Genomic DNA, 22,108 nt, shown 5'->3' with positions numbered 1-22,108 from the left:
GATAGGAGAGGATCTCAGCACCTCAGGAAGACCTGAAGTCCTGTTCAAGATCTTTGAAAGCTTCCTCATTTATAGGCATCAAAGAGAGCTGCAGGTACTTGTGCAAGAAGTGAAGCATTTGGAAGGCAGGGAATAATGACAGCTGTGTGAGGAGCAAATGGATGGTGGGAGGAGTGTGGCAGTGGGACGGGGCCAGAAGAGAATCATGTCAAATCAATTGCTGAACAGATCGGAGGCTTTCTCTCTTTTGCCCAGAGGCTGTGTGTTCCCTGCCTAGTACAAATATGATACACAGTAATCATTTCTTCCAAATAACATATTCAGTTTCTGTGCACGCTGATGATAAACAGTGACTAGATGTCTCTCTGGCTCTTCGGCTCGTGAGACAAAACAAGTGTCAGCAACCCACTGCTAGCAATTGAGAAATCTTCAGAAAATGTAGCATTTTTAAAATGTAAAAATTGAAGGAAGCAATATGCTAGAGAACAGTTATAAAGTATCTGAGCTATGATTGTAGCTTCTTACGTTCTTTATGAAAAAAATATTTGTGGCCGAATGAATTATAAAGTATCTGATTAAAAGGAATTTTTTTAAAAACCCTACTGCTTCTGCTCTACTACTGCTTTTGCTGCAGTAATGAATGACATTTAGTAATTGTTTTCTGTTTCTAAGCACACAGGAGATTTAGACCACCATTGCATTTCTTAAGAAATCTATTCCTTTCCATTTATTCATTAATAAATATTAGCTCATGAATGCTGATAAAATTGCTCCCCTTTCAGTCATCTGATTTTTTACTTGCAAAATGGCAATTTACATTGTTGAGATATAGCAATTCCAACAATGTTATCATCCAAGTGCAAGCAGCTAGTGAATTTTTAGAGGCTGTTACAGACAGGCCTGCATGTATGGGAGTCTGCTTTTATCACTTGCTAATAAATGCTTCATCTTTGCCTGTAATTGTGGCAGAATGGAAACGGTGCTTAGGAGCCTGGATGTGAGATTGCAGCAAATGGCTGCAACCTATGTTTAATGTAGTGATACTAATGAATTCTGAAAATTAATTTTCAGCTAAGAAAGCATGATGGAAGATACTAGAATTTCAAATTAGGTAATGAATTAGCTTTCATCAGGATCAACAACATGTACAGTGTTTGTTTCCTTTTCAATCTCTTTGTACTAGCACTGCACATTATTTTAGATCCAAAAAATTGCAAACCACATCTGATCACATTTTCATCATACCTTATGTGAAACTCATATTGCAGTACATATTCTATTCAATTTGCTCCATGTGAGGCAGTCTTACCATGTATGTTTTATATTGCATAATTTCCATGGCCCAAATAAATTGACTTAAATTGCAGGTGCACCACATTTATGTATATATGTATATATATAATTGCAATATGTTTGATGTTGGACAGCTAGGTTAGGTGCTTTCAAAATTGGTCTTAAATGAATTCATCGGGTTCAGATGAATACCTGAAGATATTGCAGTTTTTCTCCTTTCCTCAGAAGCAAATTCTTCAGTGATACTATTTCTTAAGATTTACACGTACAATGCACACTGAGACTTCTTTTGGCCATGCTGAATAATAATATTTTCTGGTAAGTGACATTATAAAAGCTGCTCAGTTACTCTTCTTCTAAAATGTTAATAACGTTAAGTTTCAAAGTTACATATTACTTCTTGATTTCTTTTTTCTCTCCTTTATGAGGAATATGTTTCTTGATTGGATGTACTGGTTGGTTATGACAACTGTGAATGCAAGTACCCATGTATACACATGTGATTAATTTTTTCACATAGTTCTGTTTCAGGCATGTAGGAAGTGCTGTAATGAGTCACCTTCATGAAGGCTTTAACATCATAACGATCAATATGCTATCCTGCATTAATGTTTTCTGTATTAAATTGTTTCCAGTGTAGATGATCCCTTATGGAATACCTGCAGTGAGCCTGATGTTCCCTTTTTCACCAGCTCATAAATGGTGGCCCAAGAATAGTTAGATGTTAGAGCTTGGAATGGAGACTTTGATTCCAGAATCACAGAGATCTGTCTTTGGCGTTGCTAGCTTAGTCATCTTATAAATTCTTGAAATTTCACTTGTGTTTCAAGTGAATTCCTAAGTGGCCACAGATTGCAAAAATATCCTGCTACCAATAAATAAAAGCTGCATATAGATGAAAAAATATATAAAAAATAGTTGCAGAAGACAGAGGCATGGCAAGAATATGCAACAGAAGCAAAGGTAATCAATCCCTCATGTAGTCTTCAAGATGTTCTCACTGACAGAACTTATCTGTACTCATTAAAAATGTGTGCCAGACTCAGAGAGCTAGGATTTCAGGCACACAATGCAGAAGCTGAGAATTTATTTCCTTAAAATGTTTCCCTTCCTCTCAAAAACTTATATGAATGCAGTATCTTGGATATTTGAATGTTTCATGTCCTTCTATATGGAAAAAAACTTCTCTCTTGCAACTTCTGGATCTTGTCCATAGAGTATCTTTGGAGGTGCACTGGACCAGATCTCAGTGAAGAACAGTGTAATAACTGCATAGCACAGGGTAGAAAATTTTTATATTAGCATTTCTTGTGAATGTTCTATGTGGAACCATGTAATTTCGAAAGGAGATTTCATTTAATCTCACATATTGTTACTATTAAAAAGTAACTTCTGCCATGTCTTCCCTTGAATTCAATTATATTACTGTAATATTTGAGATGTATTCAAATGAAACAGGAATATTTATATATTAGCAGTATAACATACATGATATGAATTTCTAGATGCTGTTAGTAAAAATCAGGAGCCTGTGAGCTTTTCAGACTGACATATGCATGTCCAATTCATGACATTAAGTCATGATTTTTGTATAGTTTTGCATTTTCTTTTCTTCTGCCTATCTGATTAATGGTATCTTCCTTTTCAGATGCTTTTTTCATTTTTCACAGAAAGCACATAAATATAATCAGGATTGGCATGGACTGTATTGTCTGTGTGGGTGTACTGACAAAAAGCATGGATAACAAAAGGAAAGGAGTGTGTGGTGTGGATGTCTGAACCTGTTAAAGGCTAATGATGGATCTTTCTTCATGGGAGGATGGGAGTTGTATTTATAGCCTTGTACTCTGAAGGAAGGAGATAACACAGGTTTTATTGGTAGTCTTTCTATCAGGAGGCCTTAGTTCTGTCTGACAGCAAAACCCACCAAAACAGTTAAACTGGCAGCAGATTTTAGAGACTGGACTAGATGTAGCAAGGAGAGATTGAGAAAATGTTTTTCAGGAAACTAAAATATTAAAGTTATGTCCAAAGACATTTCAGGATCATTTTCAGACCTGACTTAGACTTCAGAAAAGTATTTGAGGTGAGGCTAAATGTTATTCATTTTCTGATATATTTGATAATATTTAGAATCAATTAATGTGCATATATTAGATATTATTAATTTTTAAAATAATTGCATTGATACTTCTAGAATATCAGTTGTTCTAAAAGATATTAAAGTCTTATTGAATTTGGGGGTGAAAAGATAATGTTTATTTGCTATATTTGCCCCAGATAAGTACAGGAAGTACTTCAGATGTGACACTTAATAGCAGCAAATATGAAATGTAATTTTGAAGTGTATAATATGAATGCATCTATCAATTAATCTCATCTTGGACTACGATTCACTGAAATGATAGCTGTTGTGTCAGACATGCATATGGAATTGCAGGTTTTCTTTTTCACATTCTCAATTACTATAAATGTTTTTTTACGTAACTGAGAAAAACAATGTAGTTTTAATATAAAGAAGAATTAAAGGGTACTTTAAAGCAATCTGATCGTTTTTCTGTTTGGAATGTATTATTTAAACTTTACTGTACAGAAGAGAATTCTAGTTTAATCATGATCTTCTCAGTTTTAAATCTTTATTATAGAAATTAACATTACACTTTATGCTAATCTAATAGGATACAGCTCTCTACTACTTGATCATCTGTTTCTATCACAGACTACCTTTGGTACTCTGACTAGCATTTAAATCTGACACTCATTTCTGTTCCATTCTGAATTATGAGGGTCTGCTGAATTTTCTATGGTTCTTATGCTAAAAACTTAGCATCACAGTATAGGAGCTCTATCTGAAATATTTATTTTAAACACAGAATAAAGCTTATAATGAATTGTTTGAACTATTGATGTATTGCAAGTTTCACATTAGATTTTATTAGGCTATGTCCTGAAGTTCTTGGCCAAAGCTCTCACTGGAGAGTAGGTAGAAAATTAAAGTGAATGAAATATTGTCTATTCATCTTTGGTTCTGTTTGGTGTCTATTAACTGTACAGCAATTACAATGTCAATTTTTCATAGTAAGCTAGTTACAGTTTTCCAAAAAAAGACTGAAATAATCTAAGATTCATAACCTTTATAAGTAATAGAGTTGCAGGATGAATTTGTTTAGTTAAGTATTAATGTCATCTTTATTCCAATGTAGAAGAAAATTTTCTCTGCATACCATAAACAAACAAACTGTGCAATAACAACTATGTGAAGTAAGCAAACTCAAATCATGCTGCAATGAAATAACATAATTGCATGAGACCACTATTTCTCTGTTGCAGGTGTCTTATCAAGGATTTCGAGAAACGTCCTACAGTCACCCACCTTTTGGAGCATCCATTTATTAAACAAGTGCATGGTAAAGATATGTCTCTGCAAAAACAGTTGGCTGAGCTTATCCAAGAACAGCAGCGACTAGGCTCTGTAGCAAAAACAAGGTACTGTACAACACATATGCAACAGCCTTCCTTCCCAAACAGACATTTACTGTTTCAAATGATCATATTAATGCACTGACTAGCAATATCAGTAGCGATAGGTGAGGCATGCCATGTGAATGCAAGAGATGTACTATCATATTGCTAGATTTTAATGCAACAAATTAAGCTAAAAATACAAACTCTTTTTAACTTTCTCTCTCCGCCTGAACTCTTATTTTATACGTATTTGCTCCTGACTTTATCTCAGAAACGCTAGAAATTCCAGAATGTTCTGGTCTATGAAGTCTTTTTATCTTTTGTCATGAAGAAACTTGTATTTTGGTACAAATTCTTTAGAAATACAATGGTGAACAATGAAGTTGCTGTTAGAAAAGGTTAAGAATGGATTTTCTTTTGATTAGATACTAATGCTAAGTAGGTTATTCAGTACTTAAAATATTGTTTTGTTTGTAGTTTCATAATAACTGCTATTTTTCATTCAGTCTAGCAATTAATTTAACTATGTTAAAAAACAATGAATATGACTTTGTTTGTTTGTTTGTTTGTTTTTACTTTTGAGGCTGATAATATATGTCTTAGTTTAGTTGTTGTCCAGAGGGTGGCAGGATTTCACTGTCTTAAAAAGAATTAAATGCAAATGAGTATACCTTCCCAAGCTCAGCAATCATTCTGCAATATGAAATTTGCCTACCATGAGATAAGCTCTAGCTTATTATTATAAACAAACACGTACTAATGTTGATGGAGAATATTAAATGTCATGATTCACAAGTCATAAACATGTATATACTTATATGTGATTAGACTCTGTAGCTTAAATGCTAAAAGCACAAACAAAAATGTGCAAGTTAAAATAATAGAGTAGCTGTAAGTATGGTTTCAAGGTGAAGCTGACTTCTGTTCCTCCTCTCCCTCAAAAAACTGTATCAGAGATTATGTAAGGGTGCTATGCCAGCATTCACTGTATGTTCCTGCCATGTCTTTTCCCCCTGAGCAGGTCTTCCTCATGTAACACCTCACAGATCAGATTACTTACAGCTGTGGCTTGGATGGCACAGAAGGTTTTGGAGTTTTCCCAGCCGTTGACCAAATAAAAGATACAGTGTGTAAATGATCCTTGTACTATAAGGAATTCAAAATGTATTTCGATAAATTACTCTGGTATCTGGCTGCACAATGTAGGATGAGAAAAAGTCAAGATCAAGCCAGCATTTCCTCAAGTCTGTCCATAATCTAGTCATGTAGCTCACAGACAACTTATTTCTCATCACTAAGAAAGTGAGAGTTTCACCTTTATGAGCTCCGTTGTAGACTCTCCTCTACTCTTAAACAACCCCTACTCTCAGCATACTTTGTCCCTACCATGTCCTTTCCTGGTCTTTTGTTTTGCTTTTCACCGTGCCTCTGAATTACTCTGAGTACTAAGAGGCAGATACAAGATCAGAGAAATCTTTTACCTTCACTTTGAAGCCAATATATCATAGAACTATTATTAAAGAATCATAGAATCACAGAATGGTTAAAGTTGGAAGGAACCTCTGGATTCAACCCATGCTCAAGCAGGGGTGCACAGACAGGGAGAGTACCCAGCATTGTGTCCAGAAAGTTTTTGAACATCCCCAAGAATGGAGACTGCACAACTTCTCCAGGAAGCCTGTGCCAGTGCTTGGTCATCCTAATAGTAGAGCAGTGCTTTCTGATGTTCACCTGGACCCTCTTGTGTTTCAGGTTTCATTGCCCCTTGTCCTGCCACTAGGCACCACTGAAAAGTCTGGCTCCATCTTCTTTCTACCCTCCCTTCAGGTATTTGTATTCATTAATGAAGTTTGCAGTTAGCCTTCTTTAGGCTGAAAAGTCCCAGCTCTCTTAGCCTTCCCTAATAGAAGAAAATAGAATGTCTTTCTGATTTTTTTGGATCACTGTAATTTTATACTACAACTCCATTGCTAGTTCCTTAATTTATTTATTTATTTATTTATTTTTTATTTTGAAGCACTGGCCCACTTTGATTAAGACAGAGAGTAAGGACAAAAATTTAGTATGCTCCAGCATTGAAATATACGACATATTGTTCTGAACGGTGAAGAACTGATTTTTCCCACTATTTGTGACTTGATCAAACTAGGGCAAAATTTAGTAAGACTGGAAAATCATATCCATGCAAAAGACCAAGTCTGTGTTCTGTTTTGCAGAATCTTATAACATTTCCAACGGTAAAAATCAACCTTTTTTTGTGTATTCTAAGGAGCAATTTAGTAAATAAAGAATAAATTTTAAATAATTAGGATTTTGAAGACTAGAAGCATCTGAAATCTTTTTCTTATGTTAACAAGTGTTCTGTAATGCTACCTGCCTTGTTGCTGAATGTTCCTGTTGTAAAGCCCTACACTAAACTGCAGGTCCGAAAATAGCAGTTTTATACTCCCAGAAGTAGGAAAGTTCTAAATTTTAAGTAGGTACTTGCTACCAGCCAGTTAATGTTGGACTATAAACAAAAGATTATTACAAGAGAATCAATCTCCATCTAATTATAATATTCCCCAAAGGCTTATGCACAGTCATCTCATAATCTCTGTAATAGAAAGATTTATCCTCTAGGAAAAATAGTAGCAGTGAAAAGCCTTAAAAATTCTGTAATGCCTTTATAAATTAATTTTCAATGCAGAATCTGACATGCAGAAGAACACATGACCAGGTGGTGCTTTAAAATAGTTTACTGGCAATCATTTCTGGTGATCTCTAGAAGCGATCTGAGTGTATAATCACCATTTCAAAGTAAAAAGGCCGTTTAAAACCCAGGCTGACTGAAACATTTCTATTATACCACTGGGTATATGTGCATACTCTTTTTCTGTTTATTGGTGTACACATGACAGGTTGAGTAAAATGTGCATTAATTCCCTAGTGCTGAGAGATAAAGAAAAGTAGATGCCTTTTTTAGAAACATAGCAACACTACAGATCAGTTACTTAAAAGATGAGTTAAAGAATATTTTCTTTCATTTATACAGCATATATCTCACAGAGTGCATGCTGAAAATTTCCAGAACCTAGAAAATCGTCAGGGCGCTGATGTTAACAGCACTTCTACTGTGAGGGAAGTCAGGGGGTCAGCAGTGATGACAACTGATCAGGAGGTGTCTGGGTTTCGTCTCACATGAAAGTCTTCCAACATCAGAGCACTCTATATCTTTTGATGCTTTACTGACTCAGCAGTTGTGGTGCTTTTAAAAATTTATTTATAGGATTCTCTTTCCAGTTGAACCATCCCAGTTATGTCTATTTTGGGACATCACTTAAGATCGTTTGCAGAGAGCAAGACTGAAGGCTAGTAATTCAGTATTACTGGTTTAGAGATAATGAAGGACTATGCTTGACTATAATTCATGTTATTTTTCCACAATCTGTGAAGGAGATGGGGGCAGGGATATTGAGGGAAAAAATACCAATGAGTACTAGATGAAATCAGGAGAACGAAAATGAAGCTTATGATGTGGTTAGACCAGATGTGCCGAGCTGATTTAACAGCTCCTTACCACTGACAGGAGTGGTTCCCCTCGTATTTCGTCTTTGACTTATTTCTGCAGCTTCACTTTCAGCTGGGCAGTACCACTCCTTGCCTAATCTGGGCTCTGGTATTCACATGATTCTTTGGTGAGTCTCCCTGGTTTGGTGTAGTAAACCTGCAGAAAATGTCACTTGCATTATTGATCTGCTAAGTATATGGAGCTGGTTAAGCTTGGGAAGGAGAGGTGGCTCATGGCAGGTACAAAAGGGACTAAATCTTTCGGTTAAGTTGGTGCAATCCACCTTTTCTAACCACACCATTATCTGTGAGGAAAGGTTTGAGCACATAGGGAATATAATCACTTTTCCCTTGCCAAGTGATGTTCATGTTCAGGCTGTTTAACTGGCGGTTACTTTTGTGGCGTTGCCACGCTATATGCAAAGGTGTGGTTGCAGTAAGCGTGTAACTGGGTCTAATCTGAGCATCCAGTTGGCTTACTAGCTTTGACTCATTTATTCTTAATTATATTAATAGAAGTATAATAATTCATTTGAATTTTGTCACAACACACTACTAGAGACAAATAGCCCTTGAAGGCATTTTTAAGAATTTTATTATTAACTGTTTGAAACAATATGTGCATAAAGGTCTAAGCTGGCACCTAAACACAAGATCTAGTTAATGCAGTGAAAGGAGGTAGAGAGGCATTTCTAATCCACATTCCAGTTCCCAGACAGGTCTGGATAGGTTTATTTCCCAATCCACAGTGCACTGGCATCAGAGTGCTGGTATGATGTTTTAGTCTGAACTCTAAGTGATTATACTTACCAGGAAGCTTTAGGATGTATTGAGTGCGTCATAGATCTGTGTTAATCTCATTTGAATCTCTCCTAGCACAGACTTGCTCATTTTGGCCTGGAACATCTTATAAGGGTAGTAGTTTATGTTAAAGAGGCAATTCTGTCTGCTCTAAGGAAACCTCTATCAGCACTGTGAATTTACTTCCCATTGCTATATGACACTGTAGCCAAAGATCTGTTCTGAAATGCATTAGTGATTTTAACTCGAAACATGAGTCCACAAATGTGCTCAGGTCATTGTCAAGTCCTACTTTCCAGTAGCCATTGGGCTTGTCTGATGTCTCAGGGAGTTGACTGAGTTCACAAAATGAGCAGAGAAAGCCAACCTGGCAAAAGCAAAGAAAATCAGGACTGCTTTTCTTCTGTTTTGCTGAGTCTGTTTGACTCACTGAGGGTTTGTAGAAGTGATGAAGCTGGTGCAAGAGAGCAAGGAAAACTACAGCACTCAGAAAGGGGAATTGGCAAAAATTCTTTGGCAAAGAGTTTTAGATTGTAGCTCACATTTCTCAAGTGTTCTAAAGATTTGATGGAGAAATGTGGGGAGCTGTTATAGCAGTTCACTGCTACTAAAAAGGGAAGAACTGTCCTACTTCTTCCATTTTACTGCAGCTCCAGGAACAACCTCCTGATCCTCTTTTCATTTCAGCTCCAATGGTCGTCAAAATCTCCTGGATCAGAGCTTCTAAAGTAGAACAAAAAATTAAGCCAGCAGAAACACACGGATGATTTTCTACTGTGTTAGTGACTGCAGAGAAGGGTTCCTCAGCTAATTTAGTTGAAGTAGAAAAGGGATTATCTCAAGTGACCAGGAATAAGGGATAAGAGAGGTAGAAAGAAGCTGTCACCATTCAGCAGAATTGTCTGGCATGACTTCTGGAGTCACGGCCTGAAACTTCTCAATTCAGTTTCTTTCATACTTAATTTACAAACTTCATTGAGCACAGAATAGTTAAGATTAAATTTGGCACAGATCTTCATATATTAGAACTTGAGGGTCTCTGCTGAGCACAGAATAGCCTTCTAAATGTACACTTCTGTTGCCATCATCAGATTTTTTTTTCTGATAAAATGTTTTGCCATATCTCTTTGCCATTAGGTAACTTTCTAGAGTTTCATGCTCTGTTTTGTTTAGGTGGGAAATTAATAATTTAAAAAAATTAAGCTAATGTAAGGTATATCTTTTTAAAATAAAAAACAGCACTGACTCTTGCTCCTGCTATGTTAATGAAAAAGATTTTTTGAAACATTTCCACCACCTATATTTTCCCCTGAACTATTCTTATCAGTAAGATGTGGATATGTCCTATTTCTATGAAAGCAGGCACTGTATTTCAGAAAAATAAGGATGGGCTTCTTCCACTCGCATAATGAGGAACAAGTTTCTTCTTTTTTATGATTAACTGTGGTTATCTTTTAGACTGAAAACATTTAGTTTTGCCATCATCTTGGGCCAAGCTGAAACTTCAGTAGCAGTGCTCCAATTTGCAGTGCATCTTTCTAATACTCTCAGGAGGGAAAGCTGTGACGGTCCTGTGTCACATCTTCATAACCCTTTTATAAATTAAGTTTGTTAAAAAAAAAATTGTTTGTTTTGACCAGTTTCTAACAATACTTGATCATCAAAGTTAATTAATATAGTATGAAAATGATCTAGCAATTATATGTTATATAGTTAAGTAATATAGTAATGAAAAGTAATATTTTTAATTATATAGAAATGCCACAGAAGCAGATATATGAAGTTTTATTTTTAGAATTATATCCAGTGTTACATAGTCAATTCTATTTTATGAGTTTCTCAATTCCTAAAAAGTGAAGAGGTTAGTATATCAGAACATTGCTTCCTACATAATTTCCTCCAGCAAGGTGAAAATTTTCTTTCCTGTTTTCTTCTGACGTGAAATACGACTGCTTTTTAATGCATGGATTTTGATTTCCTGCACATTTTGGGAGCCAGAGCATTCTTAATGCCATCAGTATGTAGTTGTATCTTGGAAGGAAGCATTTCTTAAAATCACAGGAGGTGATTTTTGCCTGCTTTTTTTTTTATTTATTCTCTTTTTTTTTTTTTTCCTGTCCTGGACTTACATGAATACTGTGAAATGCTTTCAGGTTATTCAAACAGTGTCCTCATGTGCATAATAACATTGCAAGCACAAGAGATGTGATTGGTTCCTGAAGACTTGTACCTCGTATAGCAGTAAATTGAGTTACAGTAAGATATGGATAACAGAATTTGCAAACCTTCGTCAGAAGTCATAAGCAGAGTAATAAAAAAAAAGTTTAAGATTTAGTAACAATAAATAAGGATTAATAAAGTCTTTGTGGTTAATTCTGTTTTATCAAAGTAGAGAAGCACACACAAGTGCATGCGTATCTTGCTGCGTTCTAAGGATAAGCTATTCAAGATAGAGATGCACGTAACTGTGTATTAGGAAAATATCAAGAATGGTTAGGCACTCACTGAATTATTATCATGCTATAGGATTGAAATGATCGCTTTATTCCTCATTCTCTCTCTAAGTAATGTCTGTTCTGTCATTTTCCCTCGATATATCCCTGCTTCTCTGTTTATGAAGTTGCAGTAGATAACTTTACTTCATGTGTTATTCCTATAAAAATAAATAATAGTTTATCTGAGACAAGAGTTTTATCTTTGACTTGTTATATGAAACACTACCATAGCTTTGGTCGCTGTAAACCTATTAACAAAGAGAAACATGCATAACACTTGAAGCTCTAATTGTTTTGTCCTGACATTCCTTTTGCCCCAGCATGGGAAGACTCTAAGTAAATATACATTAGATTACAGATATTGTTAATTGTCAATCAGCAGTAAACATTTGCACTGTGTAGATTGTATTTTTGTTAAACAGTATTTTGATGTGTTAGATAATCCATTAAGGGAGACAGTAAGAGAGAACTGCTCACTTTCCAGATGTCTTTCAGACTTTTGAACTCATTTGTTAGGATCAGTTGCCTTTTTGATTCATAGCACAAGCAATTCTAGCAACTGGGCTGACTGCCAACCTGCTGAAGGAGGTAGCTAGAAGGGGTTTAGTCTCTTTCCTGGTATTCCTAAATGTTAAATGACTCTTTGTGCTAACTACATTGGCAAAATGCGCTGCAAAAAATGGACTTGTTTTCTGGAGTTTATTTCCAAACAAAGTAAAATATTATCCCTTATCTTTTTGTGCTTCTCAGGATTTAATCCAAACCTAGTAAAGCTGGCAGCTGGTTCAGTGTTTAAAAATGTGGAAAAATAAATTTCAGCATTTCAGAGGCCTTTTAAGTAAGGGAGTGTAAAACGTTCCATAAGTAATATTTTAAAACACCATAGAGCTTGCAATGGAAGCATTTAAAAGGGAAACTTAGTACATATTAAGAAGATAAAGTCTTGAATCCTATAGAAAGACCTTTCTAAAAAAATAAAAGTAAACATTCCATTTCATTCCATTGTAAATATAAATTCCAAATGAGATACAAATTCCAAATTGTAAATATTAAATATTTTAGTGACTCATGAGTAGAAGTAGTAGAAAACTGGAGAATTTTTAACATTTAACTGAATGTTTGAAAAATGTTTGCTGACCATCAGCAAAAGGAGACGGAATTAATGGAAATGGTCTGTATTTTTTCTTTGAATTTACAACCATTAAGAAGTTACTGATTTACAAACAATCTTAATGTTCACTGCAGTATAGCAATCACATGAAAATCTAAAAAAGCAAAATACCAACAGTTTGTGAGATGGAAGAATTCAAATGTAACCATAGCTGTCTTAAATGCCTTTTGACTTTGGTAGAGAAAGAGAACATCAGGAAGGAAAATACATGATTAGAAGCTTAGAATTACAAGCGGAGAGGAAGGATATTTACAGAATACATTCTGAAAGTTTTCCTGTTCTTACAAGCTATCTTTCAAAATTTTAGCAACTCTTACTATTGAAAACTGTTACATGGAGGTCTGAAAATGAGGTAATGGATCTTTGGAGGATTGATTGTAGGATTTTTCATCTTAGACTATGAATATTATATTATGATTGATAATATTTTTAGCACAGGTGCAGATTGTCTCTTTTGTTCTTTAGGGACAGTTAATGTGGAACAACTATACAAAATAGCAGATAAGTTTATAATAATTTTCAGTTAAAAAATATATCTAATTATTAGCTGTCATTTACCTTCATTTTGTTATCCCTCTCTACCAAATGCCATGGAGCTGAAGCTGAGCACAGATATGGTCTTTTATATTTCCACAAGTGATTAATAACTCCTGGCCTGAAATTCCTATAAGTGATTGTATGTTTGAAATCTAATGCAGATGATGTATCAAATGGTTTTGGTAATATGGTTTAATACGGCCGCTTCCCAATTATCAGCAGCTTTGAAGAGGCCAACTTCAGACATGGCTTTCTCTTCTCTCAGATGTTTTTCTTCAGTGTGGGTAGCTTATGTTCCTCTATAAATAAGCTTCTTATAGAAGCAAGCAAGAAGATGTCTTTTACTAATCTCTTGTTTCAGTTTTTTAAATAATGAAAGAATTCCACTGTTGGGGTAGATAAGATCTTTTTTAACAAGTACACTGTAGACAATAAAGAGTTCACTATCCTGGGTCATGTTGGTCAGTGTGTCACTGTTATATGGGACAGCCACAGATCCTTGCATTTTAAAGGAGATGCAAAAATGTATACATCAGGAAGAATCAAACTTAAAGAAGCCTGAAAAAAGGAAGTGAATTGGAAAAAAATGAGGGGGAAGTTGGGGCAGGAAAGACCTCAAATAAGGAAGCTAAACATGTAGTTGTCTGGGAAAGGCAGGTAGATTTCAGGATACTTTGTTACATATTAGAGGATGTGACTGATGGTTAGCAGCTTCACCAGCTGGTCACTGCTGCTGCAGTCCATCCAAGGAAGTAAAACTAGTTATCTAGCTTCTCTGCCAGTTCACATTTAGGCTTGAAAGCAATTAATTGCAATGAACTCAATTGCATTCAGTCAGTAATTTCCTTTGGACTGAGAAAACAAGAGAAACAGGACCAGAAATACTCCTCTGATTGTAAAATGCTGTACACACAGGATTTAATGTGGCAAATGCAATACTTCAAGCCTTCGTCTGTATGGATATCAGATGACTGAGTTGAAAACTTTGGGAAAAAGAAAAATCAAAGTAGTCATGGTCCTCAAAATCAGTCCTTGATCTGTCTACAGAATACCACTTTTTTTCTGGAGTTTACATGGATGTTTGTTATAGCTACAGCATTTATACTGAGTAACTAAGGCTGTGTCAGTCTTTCTATTCTGACCTTAGTTCAGCAACTTACTCCAGGCTGAAACTTACTGTACAGGAGCAAGATTTATTCTCTGCAATGCACAAGGAATAGGCTGTGCTTCTCTGCATGACAGCTGCACATTCACCGCTGTTTTTTGGTACTCACTGTGTTGAGTTGTTGTTTGTTTTTTTAATCTCAATTTGGGTGTGACTCATTTTAAAATCAGCAATAATGTAAAGAAGAGCTAGTATAGAAACAGTTTTTCCACATAAATCTTAGGAAAACAATAAACAAATACTTAACAGCAAAAAGATGCAAAATAAAAGCACTGTTAGAAAAGAATGTTAGGGGTAGAAAGGGAAGAGCTTGGAACTGCGAGATTTGCCAATAAACACTAACATTCATGATCTAGTCTAATTTCTTTCCCAGACTGGACCTGCCAGCGAAGTGATTTTTCAATCTAGAAGCATCTGTAGTCCATCTTGTTTTTCCTTCCCCACCATCAGCTTGATTGCAAGGTATTAGCATATAGTTATGTACAGTGCACTTCTATTACTACAACTGATATCTAGTAGGAGTAGCACTACTTCCTGCTTGCTCCTCCTCCAAATGTTTCTCCTTTCTAGCTCTTATTTCCTGATAAAAAGGCAAAGGGAAAATGCTTAGGAGGACAGAAACTTTTTCAAGTGCTCATCACTAGAATTCTAGAATAAATTCCTATATTTTACAAGTGCCTTGAGTGAATAGCCCTTTACAGCACTTTTGCGATGAAGGGAATACATCCTACAAGATATGACTTAGAACATTCCTGGAACGTAATACCTTCAGTTCTCTTTTTACTTAGAATTTGCCCATGGCAAAGGGATTGGAACTAGATGATTTTAAGGTCCCTTCTGACCTAAGCCATTCTGTGATTCTAAGAGTAATTGAAAAAAGGCTGATCATTTGCACTGTTGAAAAAAAAAATATCCCAAAACTACAATCATTTCCCCACTTAAAAGTGTTTCTTTGTGCTTTCTAAGAAATAATTGTTCCAAAATACTTTAACGCAGAGTATGCCTCTGATGTACAATTGTGAAAATAATAAAAGTTTACTGTCTGTATTCCTCCTTTTCACTGTCAATGTATCAGTGGGTCTTAGGACCAATAGAAAACTGATGAGGCCAGCAGGAGATTTGAAGCTAATGTGATGCTTTATTCCTAAAATCCTCTTCCTAATCATGTTCTTAGGAAAATGAGTTAAGCCTAAAGAAGTGTGTGCACAAATGTATCTGTTTTACATATTTGACTAGGCTAGTTTCCTTAATTTTTATTTACATAGAGTTAAAAAAACAAACAAACAACAACAACAAAAACACAACACCTTTCCAATAACAGAATTGATTTGTTTATCACTAAGGAGAACAAACAGCAGGAGTTTAATACACAATCAGATAACAGATTAGTTTGCAAAGCCATTGTGCAATTAGAGATGCTTAGGTTTAAATGCACCCCTCCTCCCTACATCCCTACACCTCTGTTAGAGAAATCCATACTTGCAACTTGTTGCAATTTAATATTTTGGTTATGAACACAAGCAACTGTTAAAATATTTCCTTCATTTTTGGACTGACAGTTGCTTCCATCTCTAAATAGTTTGCATTATTTACAACAGAATTTTTCTCAGTTGCAAAATAAGAGGTTGAATTCTTTTTTAAAATTGAAACAACAATTAGAAAAACAGTAGTATGTTAGGCCACTTACATACAGTCCCACTTGCATGAAGTTCTAGCTTGTCAGCAAAGCATAATGTTTTTGAATATGGTAAGCACCGAACAAAAATCTGAAAATGGAAGAATTAACTGAATGGAACTTTGAACAAATTCACACTACTTTCATTGCCCACTTTAATTGGGCACTGTATTTTTTTTTTTTTTAATAGATCTTCTGTGTTCTTCTTCCTTCATTTCTTCATATGTACATCAAGGAGACAACCATTTGTATTTGGAAATGTAGGATGTAAAATATAAGTGGGGCTGTTAGCAATGCTTGTATTTTATTTTTTAGCTGACAAAACAGCATGCATTGTTTTATTTAATTAAAATTCAAATAAACTATTATAGAATAGTTATCCAGAACTCATGGAGTAACCAAAGAAAATAAAAAAAACATGAATAAAAATGGACGTAGGTAATGAGGATCTTTAAGTATAGCTCACAATTATTAGTAAATACATAACGCTTTTCACTTTCCTATTTCTTAGACACTTTCCAAGCAATAACTCTTTTGTACATGATGCTATAATAGCTCTTGGCTATGAAAACAGTCTATTTATTGAGTGAAATCTAAGTTCAAATGTAGAAATGCACATAAAAGAACAAATGCTCATTTTTTAAACAATTCCATGAGTGTGTGATGATAAGATTAAAGAAAAAAAGACCTGCTACATTTTCATCTTAACCTTCAACATCACAGTTAGAGAGTATTTTCTGCCACATCACAGTATCATTCTGTTATTCTTTGATCTAATATTTAGCATTGTTTCTGGATGTATGATCATGTGATTCCTACTTTCTACGTGGCAACTAATGTAGAAACAGTCTGTCAGGACTGTCATTGAGGATCAATGCTAAATGTTACTCAGCAGGATGCAGACTGTGTCTCGGTGGGTGTCCTTCTACTATGCTTTGATTATGTTTGTTGTAAAGAAAAGCCTACTTGTGCTTACAGCACTCATATTTAACCCCCTTCATGGAAAACATGTTACAACCTCTTGATTTGTCCCTGTTTCAACAATATAGACACTTTAAAAATATATACGCAGCATTTTCAAAGATTCCTTCAGTATAATCTGATTATAAAGGGGTTATGTGACAGTTTGTCTCTGCTACTTATTGTGTGGCTTAAATCTCTGAGGACAAGCTGACTGCACATCCACACAATTTAGAATCTGATGGCAGCTGTGGTTCAAAAATGTTCTGGAACAGTTCTAGGGTCATCTGGGGAAGCACCTTGTTGTACACAAAGGTACAGGAGGATTTTATTCTACTTATTACTTCTTATAACTTCATTAGATAGCAAAACTACAGACTGGCTACATAGGATAAAGATTTAATTGAACAGAGTGGTGATTTATTAACTTAGAAGAAGGAAAATGAGATTTTTTTAATACTTTTCTGCATGAGTGTGAAGTAGTAAGTCTACAAATAGATCTTCATCTATGAACACTGATAAATAGATCAGAATTGTATATACTGAGTTAGAAAAGAGGGATTGCACAGCAAGCTGATATATTGCATTTATGAAAGAATAAACAAATAGAAATTTCAGAGAGCATACCTAAGTTTTCTGTGTGGCAGAAACTCACCTATGACTTTCTGTTGCCTCATTGTTAGCTGTATTCAATAAAGTTTTATAACACTGGTGCTCTGTTAAACTTCCAGGCATGAACGAATACATACCAGAAGACCCTACCATGTGGATGGTGCTGACAAGTACTCTCAAGATGATGATCTGGTAAATCTAGAAGTTCTTGATGAGGTACTGTATTTTCTGAGCATCAGTTTCCAATCTCTCTGCCTTACATTTTCCCCGTTTCTGCTCGTCAGGCTTCTTCTAACATAATGATAAGTGTTTCTTCTTGGAAGCTTTTGTTTCAGCATGGAAAAGGAGTTGTCTCATAATCTATCTGCTATCACCATTTCTTTAGTAATAATCTATTTAATAAGGTAAAAGCAATAGAAGTGAATCCTATTCTGTGGAAGTGGTTAAATATGAGTGATACTGGTTTAAAATATTTTCTGAATTTCCTAAAATGGAAAGTTTGGTAATGAAAATGTAGATTGAAGTGGCTTTTCTAAAACTGATGAATATACATAGGCTATCTACAGTCTCTGAGTAAAACATGGTAAAACAACATCAGCTGCATATTTCATTATATCTATAGATAGATAGATAGATAGATATATACCATATATAGCTATGTGCAGAGTATCTGTAAAAAATTTTTCTGACAATCCTTAACTTGCATGCCAGTAAGAAAAATACATAAGAGCAAATTATTTTAGCATCCTGTTTAAAACAGTCTCTTACTACTAGTAAAAAATTAATCATTAAAAAATTACTATCCTTTTTTCATGTTCAAATAAAAATTAAGTGGAAATGTACTGTGAAGTGCAGAAGCAAATCTGTATGGCCATTTTATCTTCAGAAAGTTTACTTCTTGAACTGATGAAATAAAGTACAAGCTAATCTGGTAGTAGGATGTGCCATTTAACTTAGTTTTATGGCATTAGTGAAAAGTTTGATTTTTTTATTTATTTTGTGATATTGGTGTTTGAGAAATAATTAGTAATATTTATTGTACAAACCTCTTAATTGATGTTCTCAGTATATTTACAAAAATCTCACTGACTGGGAAAATAGTGCTTAACAATCAAATTTTTTGTAATCTCAGGATACAATTATACATCAGCTGCAGAAACGCTATGCCGACTTACAAATTTATACGTATGTTGGAGATATTTTGATAGCCTTAAACCCTTTCCAGAATCTCAACATTTACTCTCCACAGGTAAGAGAGACTCGAAGTACAATATTTTCTTTACATTTTGTAATAACACTACTTGCTAAAATACTCACATGATGGGAGTGCAGTTTAAACCTCAGTCTTTTCTTCCTCCAAAAAACTATGTCTACAAATTGTTCTCTATTTTTACTTTTACTTTAGTCTTGTTTGATTTAATTGCTTTCTGCTTGGTGACACAAATTCCACAGGAGTGCTAAGATTGCCCCAGCCACAGCTGTTCCTCTTGTCTGGCATTTAGGGCTTTCTTCTGGGAAACAGAAGATAGTTGTATAAACTACCTCATGCTGAGTCTGTTGCTTTCTAAACAATTGCTCTGACTGGTTATTACATGTCCTGTGCCATCAGTTGTGGCTTAAAAGAAATCAGTGAATTGAATGCTGTAAAGATAGAGACAACTGAATTCTCTATGAAGAGTGGTGGAGCTATAAATCTTAGTCTCATGGGTACCTAAGTCAGGGCTGCAGGCAGAGGAACAGATTCCAGCTTCTCTTTTATCTTTGCAGTTTCTTTGGTAATATCTGGTAATATCTGGATATTCGGTTTGAAATTCTGTTCCTTGTGATACAGGTCTCCTCACCATGTTGTAAAGGAAATGTTGAAAAACATTGGCAGTACCAAGAATTACCACTCTTCAGTCAGAATTTTGCAGTAGAACAAGCAACTACCGACCTTGTGGGGTAGCAGGCAGAAGATACTCAGTATTCTCCTTTTCAGATCTTAAGTGTATAGTTAAATTCTGTATTTTTACTGTTGTGTTTTTTTTCTTTATCTAGTTCTCCAAGCTTTACCATGGTATGAAGCGCTCATCCAATCCCCCCCACATATTTGCCTCTGCAGATGCTGCCTACCAAAGTATGGTGACGTTCAGCAAAGATCAGGTAAAAATATTAATTTTGTTTTAGATTTTACATTAATCAAAGTGCCACTTTGCTATGATATAGCTGAAGTTTGGTTATGTTGTGCTTTGAGATTTTTTTTCTGTAATCCCTTTATTCCTGTATATGAAAAACAGCAAAATCTAATTGGGACTTTTGAAGAGGGCATAGCAACATGAAAGATCATATACTAGATTAAGTAGGTTAAATAGAAGTGTTACCTAACCTTATAGCTTCCTGCACACCCATGAAGTGCTGGCAGTTGACACCAGTCATAGGCTGTTGCAATACACTTTGATTCTAGCCTGTCTTGCTCTAGATATTGTAATCATTTACACCTGTGTAAAATAAGGGACTCAATACTTCAGCAGGTTAACAAAGTTTGAACTGCTCTTCCGTTGCATAAAGTAGAAAGCAATTTAACAAGCAAGGAAGGAATGTAATGAGTATGCACATCCTGCAGTTATTTTAATGAGAATGAAATATTTTGCTGCAAAAGTTAGATTCCTTTTTATTACATTCTTAAAATTGTAATTTTGCACTCTTTCTAACATGATGTGTTGTATGTACATGAATATTGGGGCCTAATAATTACATATTGTTATCTGGAGAAAAAATCAATTTTGTCATCAGCAGACAAGGCTAACTTTGTAGATTTTTAATATAAAATATCCTTCCTATCTTCTTAGGAAGTAATTTGCATTTAGATCTAAATCTTTATGCAAATATAGCTATAATTACTCATAGGCATCCAGGCATGCCTGCTAGCTTATATAGTTTGCTACTCGCAATGGTTTTTATCTCCATTAACTGAGAAGTTATGCAGGTTCTTCAGCTAAAGATGCACTAGATGCCCGGTGTAGCTAGACAAAAAATGTATTTATTCTGTTTGTTTATCCATTCAACCTTCCCTTGTATTTTCCTTTGTTGACTATAGGTCTAACGTTTCTAGGGAATCTCAAGTCATGTTCTGGCTAGCATGAGTCATGCAGGAACTCACGGGCTTTAAACTGTATAAAGTGTTGTATGTGACTCCTCTGTTAAAGTAGATTAAGACAATTTCAGGTAACACAAACATATGAATTCATTGCTGTTTTATTTGTTACAAAACAAATGAACAAACAAACAAAAAAAACAGCTGAAATTCCTCCATATATTCCAGGCTGGAGACGGAATAATGGATAATCTTTCTCTGGGAGTGTAAAAATGTTGTCTTATCCCTTTCAAAATATCACAAAGCTTAGTTCTGTATCAGTCATCACTGTATCAAGTATTCTAAGACCTTGTCTCTTTTCCCAGCAAAATCTTTTATGTTTACTGTGTAGTTTAGGTAACTTCAGGCTAATCCCTGAGTTTGTAAGCCTTTGGAAAACCTATAAAATACTGTGTGTTTTATACAGTCTGCCAAATCAAGAAGAATGTGGACATGTTCTCCCAGAATCGCTCTATGAGCATATGCATATTTTTCTGAAATGTTTAGGTTTGTTGTTTTAGTCTGACTATCAGCATCATGTACATGATGATCTCTATGCAGCAACAAACCTTATGATAGTTTTTAGTGCCAGGAGCAAACTTTTGGTTAGTGTATTAAATACAGCTTTACCTTGGTTTTCCATTAATTTATATGAACTCAATGAAATGAGCTCAGATGCACTGATAATTAAGTCATGTGAACTAGCTGTGGCAATCTTTTGATTTTTACAGGCTGTGTATGTGCATAGCATGGATTAGCTTTGTAGATAAGGTCATTCCTTTCTATGTCTTAAAGCTTAGAATTTTACTCACTCCTTCTCATGTGCACACATTTCTTACAGGCATTGCAAAATACAGTTTATAGAATCATAGAATAGCTTAGGTCGGAAGGGACATCAAACCCCAATTTTAGTTATCTAAGGAATAAAGGAATGATTGCGGTGAGTCCTTTCAGAAAGGACTTGAGAGATCTGACTCCTAAGATATTTTACAGTCTTGGTACTAAACCTTAAGTAACAGATAGGAGCAGAAATAGGTGAGAATCTATTTATCGACCATGTGGTGAACTGTACGCTTACTGTTTTGTTTGTATGTTCAGTGCATTATCATCAGTGGGGAAAGTGGTGCTGGAAAGACAGAAAGTGCCCATTTGATCGTCCAACATTTGACCTTCTTGGGAAAGGTATTTCTAGCAATCATGTAAAACAATGAATAAATGCTCCCCACTCCCTAGCGTTTCCACTTTATTAAATGTTTAATATTAAAAATGGTTC

The 22,108-nt window shown here is 35.0% G+C and overlaps 1 protein-coding gene across 2 annotated transcripts in view; it reads left to right on the top strand.

Moving 5' to 3' along the window:
• MYO3B (myosin IIIB) overlaps positions 1 to 22,108 on the top strand; it is a 196,765-nt gene that overhangs the window by 76,911 nt on the left and 97,746 nt on the right. For both annotated transcript variants that reach the window (XM_085228887.1, XM_031554299.2), the window contains exons 12-16: positions 4,624 to 4,779; positions 17,843 to 17,939; positions 18,856 to 18,972; positions 19,761 to 19,865; positions 21,934 to 22,017. In XM_085228887.1, the coding sequence (XP_085085013.1) occupies positions 4,624 to 4,779; positions 17,843 to 17,939; positions 18,856 to 18,972; positions 19,761 to 19,865; positions 21,934 to 22,017 (559 nt within the window). The remainder of the gene's footprint in view (positions 1 to 4,623; positions 4,780 to 17,842; positions 17,940 to 18,855; positions 18,973 to 19,760; positions 19,866 to 21,933; positions 22,018 to 22,108) is intronic.

Source organism: Meleagris gallopavo, chromosome 7 (assembly GCF_905368555.1).
Source record: "Meleagris gallopavo chromosome 7, MGAL_WU_HG_1.1, whole genome shotgun sequence".
NCBI lineage: Eukaryota > Metazoa > Chordata > Aves > Galliformes > Phasianidae > Meleagris > Meleagris gallopavo.
Note: the sequence above shows the minus strand (reverse complement) of the source record. Positions and strands in the feature narration are given on the sequence as shown.